At 29.2% G+C, this 19,848-nt stretch overlaps 5 protein-coding genes across 9 annotated transcripts in view; 2 read left to right on the top strand and 3 right to left on the bottom strand.

Moving 5' to 3' along the window:
• Positions 1-31: 31 nt before the first annotated feature.
• Positions 32-2,659, bottom strand: LOC146533536 (uncharacterized). The gene is made up of 4 exons (XM_085193767.1): positions 1,805-2,659; positions 1,549-1,707; positions 1,400-1,466; positions 32-1,114 (listed from the first exon to the last, which is right to left on the bottom strand). Exons 1-4 carry the CDS (start codon positions 2,032-2,034, stop codon positions 893-895), a joined length of 678 nt encoding a protein of 225 aa, XP_085049893.1. The 5' UTR covers positions 2,035-2,659; the 3' UTR covers positions 32-892.
• A 44-nt stretch (positions 2,660-2,703) lies between these two features.
• On the bottom strand, positions 2,704-5,277 carry Dpm1 (Dolichyl-phosphate mannosyltransferase subunit 1). Its single transcript, XM_085193766.1, has 5 exons — positions 4,833-5,277; positions 4,525-4,735; positions 3,904-4,094; positions 3,541-3,624; positions 2,704-3,283 (listed from the first exon to the last, which is right to left on the bottom strand). The coding sequence occupies exons 1-5, from the start codon at positions 4,955-4,957 to the stop codon at positions 3,148-3,150; spliced, it is 747 nt and encodes a 248-aa protein (XP_085049892.1). The 5' UTR covers positions 4,958-5,277; the 3' UTR covers positions 2,704-3,147.
• A 101-nt stretch (positions 5,278-5,378) lies between these two features.
• Positions 5,379-9,843, top strand: kappaB-Ras (NFKB inhibitor interacting Ras like 1). 2 transcript variants are annotated; one of them, XM_085193769.1, is made up of 3 exons: positions 5,379-5,830; positions 6,422-6,591; positions 7,225-9,843. In XM_085193769.1, exons 1-3 carry the CDS (start codon positions 5,608-5,610, stop codon positions 7,483-7,485), a joined length of 654 nt encoding a protein of 217 aa, XP_085049895.1. In that variant the 5' UTR covers positions 5,379-5,607; the 3' UTR covers positions 7,486-9,843. The 2 variants fall into 2 exon arrangements, with proteins under 2 accessions (XP_085049895.1, XP_085049896.1); XM_085193770.1 differs by having other exon boundaries at positions 5,382-5,818.
• Positions 9,844-12,883: 3,040 nt separating this feature from the next.
• On the top strand, positions 12,884-15,962 carry LOC146533533 (trypsin-1-like). Its single transcript, XM_085194829.1, has 5 exons — positions 12,884-12,989; positions 13,641-13,797; positions 14,384-14,630; positions 14,918-15,052; positions 15,653-15,962. Exons 1-5 carry the CDS (start codon positions 12,935-12,937, stop codon positions 15,821-15,823), a joined length of 765 nt encoding a protein of 254 aa, XP_085050955.1. The 5' UTR covers positions 12,884-12,934; the 3' UTR covers positions 15,824-15,962.
• Positions 15,963-16,275: 313 nt separating this feature from the next.
• Positions 16,276-19,848, bottom strand: part of LOC146533532 (sodium- and chloride-dependent transporter XTRP3) — a 34,835-nt gene continuing 31,262 nt past the window's right edge. For all 4 annotated transcript variants that reach the window (XM_085194827.1, XM_085194828.1, XM_085194825.1 and 1 more), the window contains one exon: positions 16,276-19,185. Coding sequence is in view for 2 of the 4 variants with exons in the window: in XM_085194825.1 (XP_085050951.1) it covers positions 19,036-19,185 (150 nt within the window). In the remaining 2 variants the exon portion in view is untranslated. The remainder of the gene's footprint in view (positions 19,186-19,848) is intronic.

The raw sequence follows: 19,848 nt of genomic DNA, 5'->3' as shown, positions 1-19,848 counted from the left end.
ATCTTTTGTATTCTCAATTTTTCATAGTCTAATATAGCAACACGTAATATTATCAATTATCATTATTCATTAGTATAAGATTAGGTTGGTACCTGGTAGTGATATTTCTCTCTATTTTAAAGTTATTACTTGTTATATGGCAAAATCGAATGCTGCATTTTTTGAACCATGCTGTAAAAATATATTATTTTTTGGAATATAAGCATTCCAGAATTGTAGCCACATTGTTGACATTCTAAGAATACAATTTTAGACATTTTAACAATATTAATACAAAATATGAGGCGGTTGTGGCGCAGTGGCATAAGCACAACAATTGTGGGTGGGTTCGGTTCCCACTCGGGATGATGTATTATTATTTATTAAAGTTTTAATTTCTTCGCTCGTATAATATAGCGAAGCATGATGTTACTCCACTCAACACATCACAAAAATCGGCGGAATGTGTGGAACGGAGTGTCTTAACACTAGGTTCTCTTTGCCTACCCTGTTGAAAGCTGAGAAAAATAGAAAGGTAGAAATTTAATAACTAATATTAGTACATGATTAAAATTTGAAAATTGATATGAGTCATACTCGCTCTAGGTAACGACATTTGTTTAGGTAAGTAATCATCATGTTTCACCACGCCATTCTATCAGTGCCAAATGCTCGCAAATATGTGATAAATAGTAAATAGTATTATCAGTTATTAATAAATCAATCTCCCACTGTAGTAAAATATTCTGTCGTTAATTACTTAGTATGATTTTTTAATACTGGGAAAATAATTTTACAGTTTAACCAAATACGCACCAAAGGAAACAAATTAAACACCATTTTGTTGCTGTACTAAGAATATTCAATAAAAACTTACTGAAACATAAACGTAAATTTCTTATTAATTACTTTATTAGACAGGAAAATTTAAAAAGTTCGTTAACAAATTTAATAGATTCCTTAAGAAGTCATTTTGAACATTTTTCGGGATATCTACGTATGTTTTATTTCCATATTCCAGCCTATGATATTCATAGAACCAGCTAGGGAGAGGTGATGGAGGATTTACAAAATATTGGTATCTTGTATTTCTGGATGTCAATATCAAAGATGTGTACGGTCCTATAAAATAAATCTGAGAAAAGAAAATTGTCACGATTAATGTTTTGGCTATCAAAGTATATATAATTGTAAATACTACATTTATATTTATACTTATATAAATGTAAATAGATTTAGGTGAATTATTAGTATATATACTTAAGTATTGTCAAGAAAGAAAACATGTAAAAATTTGTATGTAGCAGATCTCGAACCCGCACCTCATAAATAAATATTTCATTTCCTCGAGTGGGGATCGAACCCACAACCACCCGCGTTTGCAGTCAGTTTGTGAAAAACAATAAATATTATTTATTACCTTTAACTGTGGCTGTACCTTTGAATTTTCAATCAAATAAGACTCCGAGTTGTCTATATGTGTTATTCTAGAATTTAAAATTATAACTTAATTATAACAAAATTCAAAACGAAAGTAATAAATTGAACAGTCAATATTCCCGTACTTACAAAAATTTATTCATAATCTTTTTTATTTCTTTTTTTATATCTTTTAAATTTCCATATTTTTTATCTAGTTCCTTTGTTTTGAACGTTTGTTGTTCCTCTTCAGATAAAATTTTCATTGGATCATCTTTCTTAACTCTTCGTGATTTTTGCATTTTGTAACTGTAAAAAATATATTTAATATAAAAAATATACAAATAATTATATTTTTCTTAATAATAAAAAAAGACATTCAATAATGTTGAAAATAATCACTTACTTTTGAATTGCCGGTGCGATTATCTTTTCGAACATTTTTTCTTCATATTGATTGGCCATAAATAATTTATTGAAATTTAAATCATCGATATTTAAATTTAAAACCAACAATGTGTCATCTAAACCATTACTTTTAGTATTTTTTTCTGAAATATCAAGAAAATCCTTGTTTCTTTTAAGTTTAGCCGAAGTTAGGGATACGATAAACAATATACGAGCTAATTGGTACATGTTTACTTTCTATATCAATGTCGAATTAATTAGTTTTGGTCCGACCCCGATCGTTTTGCGTCTTATTTTCACCTGAATAAATAATGTGGCTCTCAAAGTTCTTGAAACTAATTTATTCATATCGCAAGACATTTTCACGGTTCTTGTGTGATCATTAGAATTGATAATAGGTAACTGAAAGATGACTGCGACTTGTGAGTTCGATATCTTAGCTGAAACATTTATGATACAGTTTAGTGTAACGTTAAGTATTGTTATCCAGCATGTAATACTTATTTCTCAAACGAAAACGAACGAAGCAAATGGCATTTTGAGTGCTCTAGTAGTCTAGTAGAGTACTCTGTAAAATGCGAAAGGCATGTAAAGATAAAACACCCATTTGAATGTCCTTTTCATCTAATAGTGAAATTTAAGTTTGACATTAGATGTACTTATAAACTATTTACATTTATGTAGGTATTGGAAAACATGGCGTTTCTAGTGGTATAATAGTGCTACCACTTGGTCTTTGATTGTGCTCAAGAGGCACGCTCGAAACGCCATAACTAAAGAACTGAAGTAGTATTAATATACAATAAAGTAAATGCACTATACCTAGAGCAAATTTTACCCATAACAACATAATTGACAGTTAATATATTGAATATTAAATAAAATAAAATTAGCAAAAACAGTTCTCATTAATTTTATTATAATAATTACATACAAAAATATATTTACTTACAATTTATTCGTTATAAACATCAAATTAACTGTGGATATAAATAATACAGATAAAAACATTGATAGGAATGCTTTGAAAAAGGAATTCTTATGAGTATATCTCATTAACAGATTATATTATTTAAATTATGCATATTTATTAAATGAAGTAATATACATGATTTGAAATAATTTTATACTTATTAAAAAAATATAAATATGAAAAATGACAGCGAAAGCTATACTGTAACTTGAACAACTTTTTTCTATATTGTTTTATTTTTGTACTTACAATATTTATTTTTGTTTTGACTTGTGGCCAAACAAAATAATATTAAAACATGGTCTGAATAATTAATCAATTATTATTTTATGGTATAATATTATAAACTTTATGTACAAATAAATATTTCAAGTAGTAGCAAACAAGTATAACAATGCTTTAGCAAATTGCACTATCTCCGATCCACCTAATTTAGATTCTCCGTACACTCTATCCACAAATGTTATTGGTACTTCACCGATTGTGTACTCTAATTGTCTTGCCCTGAACAAAATAAAAAAATAACAATGATATATATACACAAGTATTGTAAGTCTTATTGTATTAATAATTGATTAAAAAATATACTAAATAAATAATAAAAATTTTTGCTCAATAACAACACATAGCAGGGTAGGTAGAGGAAATCTAGTGTTAAGACACTATTCTGCTTTAATTCTAATTAATTATTTTTTATTGAGCAGTAAGTGTGATGCTGTTCTACTGTGTCACAATCGCTCAAAAATTAAGCTTAGATTTACCTTATAATCATTTCCATTTGAAAAACATAACCCTTAGATACACAGCTGTCTATTAATTTCTGCAAAATATCCTTTTTGTATAATCTGTAAACAAAACACATAAATATATGTTATGTTATTCTTTAGGTGCACATACTCTTCCAATGAAATAATTTGTAAAAACACAAGTTTTTAGGAACTTATTTAGTCTACTAGAGTTGGAAAATGAAAATAATTTAAAATTATGCCCATGAACAGGAATCAAACTGCCAACCATCCTGTATTACAGTCAGATGCAATTTTCACAGTGCAGGTGCACCATTACAACTGCAAAATTATATTAAGAACAATAAAGTAAATTGCATATTATTATTTATTTCTTACCTAAAAGATCCAGTTAAATCTGATGCTCCAGGTCTCAAAAGTAATTGTGTAATAAAATTAGCACCTCTTGAAATTAGTTTTCTTTTAAAATCCCACCCATAAACACCTCCATCCCCTTTATATCTAGTGCCAGATACAAGATCATAATCATTATTCTTTTGGAGTTCTATAAAACTTGGAATAAACTTGGGCTGCAGGATAAAAAATCAAATTACATTAAATACATAATCTTGAATATGAAGCAGTAGGGCAGCTTCTGACTCTGTAATGGTTATTATATGATTCCCACTTTGGGAATTGAATTATCTTAATATTACTTTGTAGCATTATGCAATGTCTTGATTTTAGGCAGAAATTAAAGAGAAGAGTATTTTGATGCTAGGTACTCTCGTTTATTCTGCTACACACATAAGAGATTAAATATGAAGTAAAACAAATCCAACACCAAGTCAATGGTGATGATGATGATGAGAATATAGTAGTATTATGGTTCTATATGGTTTATTAACCAAGTAAACATTTTACTGAAATATTTTACATAATCTATTAACAAACAAACTTACAGATTAAATTTGCAACTACTAAAATGTAAATATAATTTTAATGTATTATTTAACTTACATGGTGACTTAAATCAGCATCCATAATAATAATATAGTTGCCAGTTGCATGTTGAATGCCATGGATATAAGCTGTACCTAATCCTAATTTCTTTTCTCGAGGTCGTAACACTATTTTATTAGAACCATATATCTTTTGTAGTTGCTTTGCCACTTCCAGAGTTCCATCAGGGCTTCCATCATCGATGATTATCACTTCATAATCGTAACCGCTAATAATAACAAATGGGATTAAACAAAATAAGTCTATGATTAGAAAAGATAATTATGTACTTAATAATATGTGATAGCTTATAATTATTTTTTTACCTGTTGTCCAGATATTTTACAATAAGCCATATTATAATAGGCAAATTTTCTCTTTCATTGTATGTGGGCAATAGAATGGAATATTTATCACTTTTCGTAATTTCCGATTCTACTAGAGCCGCCATGCTGTCAAATGATATATCATAAAAGTCAAAACTCAAAATATGATGACAAAAACACTATTTTGATACAGAATATACTTAGAGTGTAAATAAATATGCTGAACACCGTAAATACATTTATAATATTTGTTCAGTAGGTAATATGTTTTCATATATTTTATTGAAGCATTATAATATCTTATCTACCAATTAATATGATTACAAAATGTACAATAAAATTTTACTCATTAATTCTATATTTCATTCGTGCTTAGAGTTATTGTCTGTCATTGTATCCGATTTCTAACGTTTCGTTTTACACTTTTGCAGTAAATAAATTGCGTAATATAAAAAGCTATATCAAAACGTATTCAATTCAAAACGAATATTTGACAGCCCTGTGAAATACGCATATTGCGTGAAACGGTATTTCTAACATTTACATTTTTTTACGTTCTATGAATTCAGAAATGATTTCCAATATGCTTGAGTCTTGACTAAATATTTAAAAAAATGCAACAAAATGATTTTAAGTGGTAAATAATATAAAAGAAAAAATTACTACACAAGTTTTAATATTTGTAATGTCCTGTACTTAACACATTTCCAAATTATGTCTGCTGAACAGTGAAAGTAAATCTAATTCAGTTATTAAAACTACAAAGTATTCAATAATGGGTAAAACAAGCAAAGTTGTTGTTTGTGGCATGAAAGGAGTAGGAAAAACAGCAGTATTAGAACAACTTATTTATGGAAATGTAAATTTGAAATCTTCGTTTTATCCAACAATTGAAGACATTTATGTGGCTAACATAGAAACAGATAGAGGTTCGAAGGAACGCGTATGTTTCTATGACACAGCAGGTCTGGAGCCTCCACTAACAGGCGAGTTCAAAGGTTTAGTTCAAATAATTTTATTACTGCCTGATGCTGATGCTTAAAGTATGCAACATAAATTAATATTATTTTTTAATTTGATTAAGTACAACTTAAACAAATAAGTAAAGTTCAATAAGCAAAATTTGATTAAGATTAAGCTATTATAAATCTATTCTTTTAGTATTATTGTAAATAATTTACATTTAAAGCTTTATTCAATTGCACACAGCTGCTGATATTGCACAGACAATCTAATTTTAATTGTATTGTTTATAGTAAATAAATGTTATAGAAATAAATATATAAATTATTTCAATTAATTGATGTAAAATTCTTTTACTACATTGCACAATAACAAATTAAAAACTTATGTTTTAATTTGCTTTCGTGCAATATACCCTTTCTGGTAAGACTTAACACATAATATCTTACATAAAAAAGTCTGGAACAGAGTGTCTTCACACTAGGTTCCCTCTGTATACCTTACATATGGAATACAGTGTGAAGCTGAAAAAATAAGGACACAACAGATGAAATGTGTGTTTTTAAGTTTTAACTTTTACATTATTGTTTTAAATTATTTTCTAAAATTATTATTTTGTATTATAGGACCACCTCAATCTCCAACTATGCAGCTAACAACTAACCAAGTACTCCAGCGTCATTACCTTGGTTTTGCAGAAGGCTTTGTAATGGTCTATGACACTACAAAACCTGAGTCGTTAGATGTATTAATGTACTTAAAGAAGGACATTGATAGGAATAAGGACAAGAAGGAGGTTAGTACTAAAAGACAAGATTTATTATATTTAATTATTAGATTTTAGGTTTATCATAAATAATATTTAATATTTCCACTCTGGCGTGACAAATGGTTGAGTTTTGCCATTCAATGTGCAATCTCTCCAATTTGGGCAGAACACTGACTATGTTCTTAATGTTTAAAAATAATATCAATATTTAAGGTTAAAGTAGCAGAAGAAAAATATCTAAATGTATCCATCTGTAGTATAGATGAGATACACCTACGTAATAAAAAAAGTATTGTATACTTAACATTTATTAAATTATTATTTTTTATATCAGTGCAATAACTTAAAATCAAAATATAAACCTGAATATATTGAAAAAAGTCAAATGGTAAAATAATTTAAACTGGAAGTGTATAATTATTTTGCCATGACTTTGTTGAATACACTTTTGCATCAATATGTTAATTGAAAATTTCTTTTAAAAAAATATTTTTAAAGCTGTGTTGCTACAATGAGACAAGAAACTGCCTGAGGACATGATCCTGCTATTCTCAACTTAGAGCAGGGATATGAAAATAAATAATTTCCTCTGAGATCAAACTCACCACCATTACTATTTACATTCAGTCCTTTAACTTATAATAGTTAATATTTTAACAGGTGGTGATGCTTGTAATAGGCAACAGAACCGGCCCAGATGACTTAAATAGCTTAGAAAATACATGTTCCAAAGCCTCCAACTGGTGCGCTCGTGAGAAAGTCAGACATTTTGAAGTTTCAGCCATGGATCGGCCATCCCTGTATGAGCCATTCATTTTTATGACAACCAAATTGAATCCTGTACAAAATAAAACGTCATTCCCACAATTGAGTACGTTAAGTAAATTGACACAGAAAAATAATCGCAGTGATGCAATGTAACATTACATTTTTAAACTATGCCCCTTTTGCTATCAGCCATGACCAAAAATATAAAGAAAGATGTAGAAATATATAAGAAAGTATTTAATGAAGGATGTTTAAAAATATATAATTGGTCATCTAATAGAGTATTTATAATAATATTCATTTTTGACTTCCAAGTCAAAAACAAGATCAAACATCAACAGATGGCAATTGCGATTGTTATGAAGAAAACGGGGAAATGTTTTTATTGTAAATCACCACATATGATATGAAGTGTGAAATGCTTAAAGTCATCCATTGTTAGAATGTTAGAATATATTGATTTCTATTTTGATGCAAATATAATATTATAAAATTAAATATTAATTAATATTTTTAATTTAAATAATAATTAAACAATTTGAATTATAATAATTATTTCTATAAATATATAATAAAAAGTACAATATATAACTGTAGTAAAATTCAAATTCATCTGTACTTATGAATATATATTTTTATTCTGTGAATCTCATATCTTTATTATAAAATAGGATAGTGTTAAATATATGTAATAGTATTATTTTTCTTCAGTATTACATTAATTTTATTATTATGTGACAATGATGATTTTTACCAGACATTGTTCTAATTAATGTATATTGACAATTTTTAAATGGCAAATGTACTTAATTTTTCTTATATAAATACAATATGTAAGTACAATTTCATTGCAATTGTGACTAACAACACAATGATTGTGGGTTCGATTCCCACTCAGAAGAATGAATTATTTGTATTTCCTGTCTCTGGTAAGTTTCACTTAAAAACATAAATATTATTAAATTGGTCAAATTTTATTTAAATTGTTGATCTAAAAAAAATATTATAGAAGTATTATTTCGACTTACATAATCTCTTTTACAGTATTATTTAATTTATTTCTTTTTGTTATTTTTATTGTATTTAATTTTTATTGTCTTGATAAATCGACGGCCCTGTAAAGGTCCGGGAAAGCATCGAAGGTGAAAAATTTCAAATGTCTTTTATTGTTGTTTTGAACTACTAATAAAATTAGTTTTCAATTTTATACACATTTTAGAAAACCAAAAATAACTATTTTATGTAAAATTGCAAAAATAATCACATTAAAACTACATTTGTTAGTAGTTCAAAGAAGCAATAAAAACATTTGCGATTTTTCACTTTCGATACTAGGTATAGTACGGACCATCAAAATTTATATTAGTCACAATTGATGCAATTACAGCCCCATTTTGTAACTTATTTTGCTATCATCTCATTAAATGACATGATAAGGGGCATATGTTTAAGAATATACTTTATTATAAGAATTAGAATATAAATGCTTGAAAGGTATTGGAATGTACGGAAATTATAAGTTATTACAGTAGACATTCGATTAACGAGACTAATGTTGATTGCTTTAGTACAACTATTAAGGCATTCAGATAAACGAATATCCGGATAACCAAATGTATGAAGATAAAATTTGACTAGATATATTAATATTATAAAGAATAGAATTACCTATAAAAAAGTGAGTCTTACTAATAGGGTCCATTTTTACCCTTATATTAAGATTATATTTGAACATATATAAAAAAGATCATATTTTGAAGAATATTACGCTTAAAGCATGTATATATTTTTCATATTATTAATATTCTTTACATTTTTCAATATTTACCATCAACCCAATGTAAAGTGCATATGCTGTACCCAGCTGGTAGTTCGGATAATCCGTATAACTGAGGCCCGGATAATCGAGTCTCTATTGTACTGAAATATTGATTTCACAATGAATGAATTGGGTAAAAAACGATTTAATTAATTTATTAGCAGCTTGACAATGTGTTTAAAAATGTATATGGACTTAAACATTTTATCAATAATTGTTTAAAATTAATTATAAACTAAATGTAACTTATGTATAAAGTTGCAAAAGTAAGACAAAAAGTAGTATTTATGAACTTATTAGGAATAGGTTTAAAGTAAATTTTACATATTTAATAAGTAAAAGTAGGAGCAAGAGATATAGCTCCCTATAGTTTGCCGCGTTCCCAGAGTGGGGAAACGAAAATATTAATATTAAGGGAAGAAATGTATTTAAATTATTTCTGCGAATAAACACGTAATGTCCCAAAAATACGGTGGTGAGGGGAGAGCGGAGTGTCTTAACACCGCTTATCCTGTGTTTTGTGGGAAAGTGTATACAGTTGCCTTTTAATGCACGGAAAATACAATACCGTTTGTTAAAGAAACGTAACAGTAGATTTTCTACGCCTACGCTATAATAGAACTATGATATGACAACAATATGTTTTTATTGACGTTTTAAAATTATACTTACGATAATGTACTTACTATAAATTTTTGTTTTATTCGTTTATCCGCCCCGGGCCTCGGGTCCAGGGGGGCCTCCAAATGGTGCAAATTCCCTTGATCAAATCCTAAATAAACCCTTGCAAAAACGCATAGTATCTACTTAAGAGGAAGTTTGAGGTTGGAGGGGGCCTCCAATAAACAAATAAGTACAGGGATTAGTGCAGCCTGTACCGGTAGTTTAAAGTTAGTTAAGTTAGTTTAATTATATTAATTAAAATTACTTTTATCTTTCTAATGTCCATTTAGGTTGCAAGTGGTTCCAGTTTCGTAGTTTTTTACTTCAAGTTCCTAGGGCCTCCAGACCGACGTCATTTTATAAAAGTTTGCGTACTCACTAACCTGAAAGTGGGGCCCTTCCAAAAGTAGCGCAAAATAAACGTACATCTCTATCTGGGAGGATGATTGAGCCATCAGATCGGTTTGGGAGATCGGTTTTTGTTCGTAATACAGAGGGAGAAAATATTCTGAGATCCTATATTGCGTCTGATCTGGCCGCGAATACGTTCTTCCAAAAGAACCCTCAGCACGGGATTAATGCCAAGAAGAAGAAGAAGAAGTATACGTATTTTGTCCCAATATTAAACAATCTTTAGGACGTCTGGCAAGAGTAAAGCCTACGTAAAGGGTTATACCAGGGTTATAATATTTTTTTTTTACATTTTTCTCAAAAATATATTTAAATACGAGCGTTTTTACTTTAACGTAGGTGAGCGTGTACCTTAAATTGGCGCTATTAATCAGGGCCTCACTAGTAATCTTCAAAATTTCAGCTTTACTAAAATGACGTAAGTCTACTAGGGTTCTGGGATCTCAGTCTATTTTATTTTATACGCTGAACTAATATTACTATAGCGTGTGAACTATTTCATGATGATAAATTATTATCTTTATTGGAACTAAGCTTATGATGGAAGCTTCAGATGACGCTCTGTCTGTAGTCCTAGATAATCTGGTAGAAATTTACAATGAATTTGAGAATGATCAGGTTTTACATCTAGAGCAGATGATCTGCCTCCACCTGTATCTATCTATCGAATGGTAGTAATAGAGAATATCAGTGCTCGTAACATTCTTATTTCGGTTTTGATACAAATTCCTCTTTTCTTCCATACGTTATTTACACGGATGATAGCTTCTTTTGTTATCCCAATTCGTCTTTTTATCTCGAGGACACGAGGATTTTTTTTGCTAAATTCTACTACATGTACTTTTGATATTTAGTATTTTAATTTTCTATGTGTATGCAAGTCTAACTCAAACATTAATTACAAGCTGTAAACTAAGTAAGCATACACACTAATTTATACATGAAAAAAAATGTGATATACAAAAATTTTTTTACACCGGGGAGGGGGGGTTCAAGGGGCCTCATTTAACGACACCGCCCTGGACCTCCGACGGGGTTAGTCCGCCACTGCCCTTCTACTTTTTACATTGCTAAAAATAACCTGAGGTTTCACGAGGTGCGAACTAAAGCTAGGGCAACAGGTCTGTTTTCCAATTGATTATTATTACTATCTAAAAACTTACTACTATATTATTTTGGTCGAAATAAAAATTATGCCTTAAAATATAACAATATAATTTTATGATGTACTTAATGAGAAAGATTATTATAATAATAAAATATAATGTATTTTAATAAATATATAGAAATAAAGGTTGCTACCTGAAACGCCTGTATGAGATAGCGCCCGTCTGTCAGTATGATGATTAGGGGTTTCTATATTTAGGCTAATGATTATATTGAAATTATTTTCATAGATTTCTTTGCTTAGCCTGTACTGGAAATTTCTTGCAAAATTTAAAAGCATGGACATTATTTATATATTTTCTTGACTTGTATGTATACTTATGAGCACACGAATCAATTATTAGGTGTTTTAGCTTCACTATAATCGATAACTAGTAACATTGTAATATTACCTATGTGTACTTCAAATAAAATATATTATTCGTTTTTGATGGTTTTATTTTAATACAAGCTCTTACCTGTGGGCTGGCTAACCGTGGTCAAGAGAAATAACTTCTCGTTGAATCAACACATTCTGGGCGACCTGATAGCGACACTCAACACGAAATGCCTTCCGAATTTTTCGGCGGAACATGGGGAATGGAGTATCTTAACACTATGTTCTGTGTGATTTTTTTTAAATAAGTGAAAAGCAAAAAAGAATGCTATAAGTATAATATATGAGTTCAACACTTATCTAAGTATATGAGTATTTTTAAAATATTTTAACATAAATACAATAAACTAATTTTTGTCGTTATATTTTATTATGAATTTCCATCTAATTACGCGATAGTTAAAGTGAGCAAGGTGAAATTTTTCTCATATTATTATTTATTTTTACAGCATTTCTTGTACATGCCTATGTTTATGTCATAAGGCGTTGATTGTAACCTTTCGGCTAAAATTTTATATAAATTTATAAAAAAATTAAACGATTTTTTCTGAAATATTAAAAAAGAGCCTAGGAGCAAAAAAGTCGAATTGATAGGTTATCAATTCGACTGCTTTTTTTGCTATCCTTTTCTTACAGAAGTCGGTTAAAAAACACCACACCTCGCTCACTTGCTATAATAACACCGTATTTGCCCTTAGTGAAAGATACGATAAATATCTGTAGTTACTATAGTATTTCTGCATACATTGACATATTTAACTTGTTTATAAGGAAATACATTTTCGTTATTGTTGTACCAAATGATGTTGAATAAATAATGTTTTTTTTAGCTTCGCGTCATAGTAGGCAGAGATAGCTAAGTTAACACTTAACAGGCACTCTCGTTTCCCGCTTTCGTACAATTTTCGAAACATTGTGTGTTAAGTGAAACAAGGCTGCACCTTGTCTTATTACCTAAGTGAGGAATTGCAAATACTCTTACCCTCCAATGAGAATCGAACCCAAATCACATTTCTACAACCAACATTTTTTATGCCATAAAAAAAATATTAACAAAAAAAATGTTTTAATAAATCAGTAGACGCGGCTGTAATAAAAAAGAAATAAGTATAAATAGTTCACAATGCAACTCGTAGACATCAGTTGCATTGATAATAACTGACAACATGTGGCTTACTTTTGTTTTTATAGCGATTTTCGCGGTAAACTGCGAAGGACTTGGTATGTAGCGTGGCTTTGAATATTTTTCTTTTTATTTCGTATTAAGTTTTATCCTAGAGTCTAGGATTTAGGACCTAGACCGCTATGGCGTAGTGGAATAATATTTAATTGTGAACGTAATGTTTGTGCGTTAGATTTGACTCGTAAAAGGAAATTATTTTTATTTTTCCGGAGTGACAAGACAAAGCATTTTCACTCTTGCCGCATTACAGAGTCCTACTCTACCCACAAGGGGTTTGATTCCCACAGATGGGAACCCCACGCCATCAACACCCGCCCATTCCGTGCCGAATTTAGGCAGGTGTGCAATGAAGTGTAATAATCGTGACAACCAAAGATCTTACTAATATTTTTTTCCAGTATCTCACAAACTGATAAAATAGCTCCATATAACGTTAGTTGTTAATACAAAACAAGCACAGTAAATCGACAAGTCCTAGGTCCTATCGTCTATTAAAAACTATTATAGCATATGAATATGAATAACATGTCTTGCGTGGACGGAAATCTCCTGCACCCGAATATGTGCTGTGTGTATGTCATTGAAAATGATAGAAAAAAATCTCAGACCAACTGAGAACGCTTCTTCCGCAATAAGGCCGCATTTACGATTTTTATGCAAAATCCTAATAATGTTTTATATTTTTTTAGAGAAGAACAAAGGTATAAAAAATCTGATATTCGGGGGATCTAATCGAAATGTAGTAGATGCGCCATATTTCGCGATCTTCTTAGTGTCAAACTCACCCGTTTGTGGCGCGAGCATTGTCAGCGACGAAATTCTTTTGACAGCAGCGCATTGTTATTTGTACGTAATAACTAATATGCTTATTTTTGTATCTTTTATTTATAATTGCTATTTGAGGCCGGAGGGGTGTCGATTGGCAGGCGTACAAGCGTGCGACTGTAAATGCGACACATTGTGTGTTCGATTCCCGTTCAAGGAAATGAAATATTTAATATATATTTTAATTTCTACGCTCTGATAATGAAGCAAAGCTCGGCCTTGATTTCATCAGCGACTCAACACGAAATACATACAGAATTCGGCGTAACGCGGGAAACGGAAGTGTCTTAATGGAACAGTGTCCTCGAAGAATGCTTAGAGCCCAGGTTCCCTCTGCCTATCCTGCTATACAGCGTGAAGCTTAAAAGCAACTACTTATTGTAAAGTAGGGAAATGAGTGTTTTAGCATTAAGTTCCCTTTGCTTCCCCTACTATGCGGAAAAACGCGAGAAGCTTCTATATTATAATTAAAATTGTAATTTTTTGCTCTTTCAGACATGTTTCAATTGTTGTCCAAAATCAATTTTTTTATATATCTATCTATATAATCATAAATTTAGTTGTTAAAAGAAATATGAGTCATAAACTATAATATTTGATATTTTAGCCCGAAATACAAACACTCCGTTGTAGTCGGCACAGACGTCCTAAAGGGAGGAGCAACGTTCGATGTAGAAAAGATAGTACTTCATCCACAATATAACTCTTCACACTTTCATAACGATATAGCAGTGGTTAAAATAGCAGGACGCTTCTTCTATGGAGATAAAATATTTCCCATACAATTGGCACCACGAGATATTGATTTGAAACTTGGTGATATGCTAACTACCATGGGCTTTGGGCAAACTGAGGTACCTATTTATAAAAAAATCCTTACTAGGCCATAGTTTCTTAAATATTATTTTAGTTATTGACACACTGGATGTCATTCTGGATGCATAACGGCAGAAGTAAGGGCTGGTTGAAGTTGCCGAGTAGGTACAGCCTTGGAGAGTCTCCAAAACTGATCTATTTCAGACCGGTGGCCCTCATCCAGTTCTGGCAATTTGCCATTTAAAGTACCTAGAGGCTTGGTTGTACTTCCTTCCTGTTTACCAACTTGTTACATGTCTATTATTAAAATATATTTTTATTACAGGCCAAAGAACAAGCAAGTCTTTTGCTCAGTGTAGACATTCCATACGTACAGAAAGACGTTTGCGAAAAACTCTTGCCCGATATAACGGATGGTGTTCTATGCGCGGGAGGCGATGTCGGCTACGATGCCTGTCTAGTAAGTCTAGTTTTTTAAGCTTTCCATTAATTTTCAACGTTTATTTATGGTATTGGGTCAATTTTTTATTTTTTTCATGGCTTTCATAATTAATGTCATTAATGTATACAATTATTAATGAGCTTCACATTACGGCCTACGAATAGCAGAGTTGGCAAATAGAATCCTTCTCCATGCCGGACTTTGTCTTGTTACCAAAACGGAAAAATCTAAATGCACAGATAAACTACGTCCCCCGATTTGTGCCACGATAATCTCTTCTAAATAAAAAATAAATATATCGCCTTCACGCTGTATCCCGCACACAGCAGGGTAGGCATAGGGAACCTAGTGTTAAGACCGTTCCCCACTTTCTGCCGAATTCTGGAGGCATTGCGTGTTGAGTGGCAGAACTCAACGCCGCGCTTTGCCTCGACAGCAGAGCGAAGGTATAGAAATATAAACACAAATAAATATTTCACTTCCTCGAGTGGGAATCGAACCCACAACTGTTGCGTTACAGTCACACCTTTGTGCCGCTGCGCCCCGACGGTCTCTATAATAACGGCCTTTATAATATATTTTTTTAATTTATAATAATATTAATTTGTGTATTTTCAGGGTGACAGTGGAGGTCCTCTGGTATATAAAAATCTGTTGGTTGGCCTAGTCTCATTTAGTTATGCAGATTGTGGTTTAGGACTACCCGCTGGTTACACTCGGATATCAGCAATGAGGGATTTCATTGATAGCACTATAAAGCAATTAGTAAAGGAAACAGATAAACATTAATTATGAAAATTATATCATTGAAGATGAAATAATTGTAATAATTGAAAATGTTATTTTATAAATAAATCGATCACAACAGCTTTATTTCGAAATGTATTCAAATTATTTGGATTAAAATTATTAAACAACATTACTTGAATTTCGTTTATTTTTATATATTCCAAGTATTTTATTAATTAATTTAATAGTATAGCATAAAGTGTTTTTTAATTAATAGTTTCTTCAGATAAAATAGCATGTATATGCAATAAAAAAACTATTCAAATTAGTTTGAGCTTACGTAAATAAATTAATTAAATCAATCTTTAAAAATCATTATCAGTAAATTCTTATAATAATTCGAATCCATAAAATGGATAGGGCCAGAACATGTTTGATTTACTAATTATTTTTAACAATACTAACGAGGAATATTAACGCTATGAAGGAAAAATAATAAAAAAAAACACAAATCGGTGGCAATATTTTTAATGTTGCATTTCAAAATGTATCTAACTTACATAAATCAGTTCTACACTAGGGGATGTCATCCCAAGCTATCTACGGAATAACACTTATATTTACGGCTCATTTGAGCGAATTTTCATCAGTTTTTGCTTTAATAATATGGAAATTAAAATATATATGTAAATGACTGTATTATATTTTAGCTGTGGAATATTTTTTTTTATAATTACCAGTATTACTATTATAAATAGATTTTTTTATCAAAGTTAATATGAATGTAAATTTATTAGATCGTCATCGTCAATAAACAATAAAATCAATGTATTTTTCTCACAATTATGGAATTTAACGATAGACATTTTTTCAAACCAATTCATTAAATGTTAAGTAAATTTAATATTGAATTAAAAACAAAAATAATAACAGCGACATTTTATGACATGATATAAATTTTCAAATAAAATTTTAGAAGTGGGAAGACTATTCATAGAAATATGTATTTAAAACTATATAGGTATATCATGGTTTTAATAATTATTATGTTGACTTCAAATAAATTAAGAACTAAGATGGCAACGTTAAGTAACAGTTGAGTCATTAGACACAAAAGATTACTTGTTAATTAAGTATTTGGTATAATATTTATGTATCGAGATATAAATTAATGATTATTATTTATATTCCATACACTTTATTAGTTAGATCTCGTTTCTTTAATAGAATCTTATTTGCAGATTAATTACTTTTAGTAAGTCAGATGAGGTTTTAATTTTTTTTGTTGTTAAATACATTTTTTTTAATAAACATCGTAATTGTCTAATGTCTTATATATATAACTCAGTTTTATATAAAACCACTGAATATTGTCCAAACGTATTTGTATTTAGTTAGAATAAAATTTTGGAATTACTTTGGCTAGCACGTTTGGCATAAATAATTTTAAATGGCGCTACCAAAAAATATTTTTTATTTGCAAATAAGTTGTATATTTCCAAATTCTTAATTTTAACTAAGAGTATCGACAATATTTATGAATGTAAGAATTCACTGTCTAAAGAAATAATATTTTTAATCATTTCTTTTAAATTACAGGCATTTGGTTTATATATAGTAGATCTATATATTTATGCCTTTTTGTTCAAAATACTTAGACCCTTTCGATCGAAATAGACTAACTTTTATTATATGCTATGTAAATTATTAAGAAATTGTCAAACAATGGTGAAATTTACTTTAATTACGTATAGTAAAAATATTTGATTATAAAAATAGTTATTATTACATAAACACAATCTTCATATTTTAATATTTTTGTAAATAATAATAACAATATGAAGGTTATAAATAGCGAGAGCTAGGTTACTTTATAATAATTTGGATAATTTATAAGTTCTGCTTTAATCTTATCTCTGTCAGCTGGTATTAATAATATTACAAATAGTAATTGAAATCTTATAATTAAAAAAAATAAGCACATCTAATAAAATAATATAATTATTATTTTTTAATTTGAATGAAAATTATCTAATGAAGTATACTGCATATAATTTGTTCAATTTATATATAAATAAATAAATATTAGGTTATAAAATATCGGCACGTGAATACTACTTCATCTAAACTATGACTAGCCGCAGTTTCTTATAAATTAATAACTAACCTATAACGTTTGACAGCTCATATCAACAATTATATTAATTTATACAAAATTAACAATGTTGATTGTTTTAGGCAAATATTTTAGAATTCAAGACTAAATGGCGTTATTAGAATAAAGAGCCGATTGATAATTTATTTTTTATTGTTATTGTGTAATAGGATGGATTGGAACATTAATGATATAATTTATTTTTTTTAAAAACATAAGCGAGGATATTTTTTTTGTCCTTATTTCTAAGGCTTATCTATAAGATGGTAGATCAAATGAGACATTCTAATAATTTAGAAATGGCAAAGCTAGGCTGTAGAAACGGTAACTTTTTGTTGTTTTTTTTATACATTTTTTTTTATCAATGGCGCTCTAATCCATACTATTAAATTTGAAAATTTATCTACATATGTATGTATGTGGCATAATGTTTTAGGATTATTTCGCTTATATGGAAACAATGAATATTAATATTAAATTTGGTTATACTTATTATTATTAAAAATTAAAAACTACGGATTCAAAGTGTAATTCTCAATTGTTTCAATTATTATGAATAAAAGATAAATTTTGAATTTAATGAATGTGAGGATAATATTCAATTGTAAATTTATCTAAGTGCTGATTTCTACAGTGAAAACGTCGGTTAAACCAGACCTAACTTTAAAATAATCTACGAGATTTCTTGAAGCTTATCAATACCTAATCCTTAATCTGCACTAATATTATGATCTCCCTATAATATAATATTTAACAATGTTGACTTTGTTCATAATTTCAGTCCCACGTTATGACATATTATGGCCATAATATAATCAATCAGAAATTCCTTGACACTTACCTTTATTCATTAAGTCTTTGCTATTATTAAGTAACATGTTAAACGATCCAAGAAACCATTTCGTTATTTACTTTTCATAAATTTATGTTCAAACAACAATTATATTTATTTTTAATAGGTATACGATATCTGGCTTAATTAGAATTTTTTATTTAACCATTTTTTTAATATCTTGAATAGCAATTGAGCGCTAAAAGAAACTCTACCCACGTTATTAAAATTGCTGTACTAAATAAATAATTAAATAGATCCTAATTAATTGATTTTCAGTATTTATCAATCGACAACGTCCATTTTGAACGTGTTACCATTAATTGGTTTCATTGCTAGTCTTGTTCCGGAGTATTTAGTGTTTAATACGTCTTCGTCGCTACTTGAATCCTCGTAACGATCGATCGGAGCTGGAGTCGGCTCAGAATCTGAAGACTAAATTGTATAATAACATTAATATTATGAATGTGTCATAATTTTTGTATTTTGTGAATGTAATGGTCAAATGATTATAAGCTAGTGTGATTATGATTAAGAATCTACGGGTGCGTATTACGAGTATGTACAAACTTAAGTCTACTCTACATGCTATATAATTATTAAATTAAAAAGACTAATAAAATGTTGTAAGTACCTTTAGTGCTTAATAATTCAATAATCATATATTAAATAAAAAATATTAATAAATATCGGAACTAGAGATGCTAAAATATTCGTATGTTCTTTATAGAATAATCAGCTTTACGCTGTATCCCGCCCACGGCCCACAGTATACCCTATACCGAGGAAAGCTAGTGTTAAGACACTCCGCTCCCACTTTCCGTTGAATTCTGGAAACCTATATTTCTACATATTTTCCTTTTGTATTGTATAAATAATAACTTTATAATTATTAAAATATGTGACATAATAATCAATCAGAATTTAGTATTTTATTATAATATAAATTTAAAAAAATATATAAAAGTAAAGTTGTCAGGAGTAAAATAAGTTAGTAATTTTTAATATATTTCAAACACACAACATGCATTATTCTATAATATACACATACTTATATATATAAAAAGCAGATACTTTATATACATACAGTTAAGAACA

This window comes from Heliconius melpomene, chromosome 12, assembly GCF_056956725.1.
Source record: "Heliconius melpomene rosina isolate 202511_hmr_F chromosome 12, ASM5695672v1, whole genome shotgun sequence".
Classification (NCBI taxonomy): Eukaryota; Metazoa; Arthropoda; class Insecta; order Lepidoptera; family Nymphalidae; genus Heliconius; species Heliconius melpomene.
The sequence above is the reverse complement of the archived record's forward strand: the minus strand, read 5'-3'. Positions and strand labels throughout refer to the sequence as shown.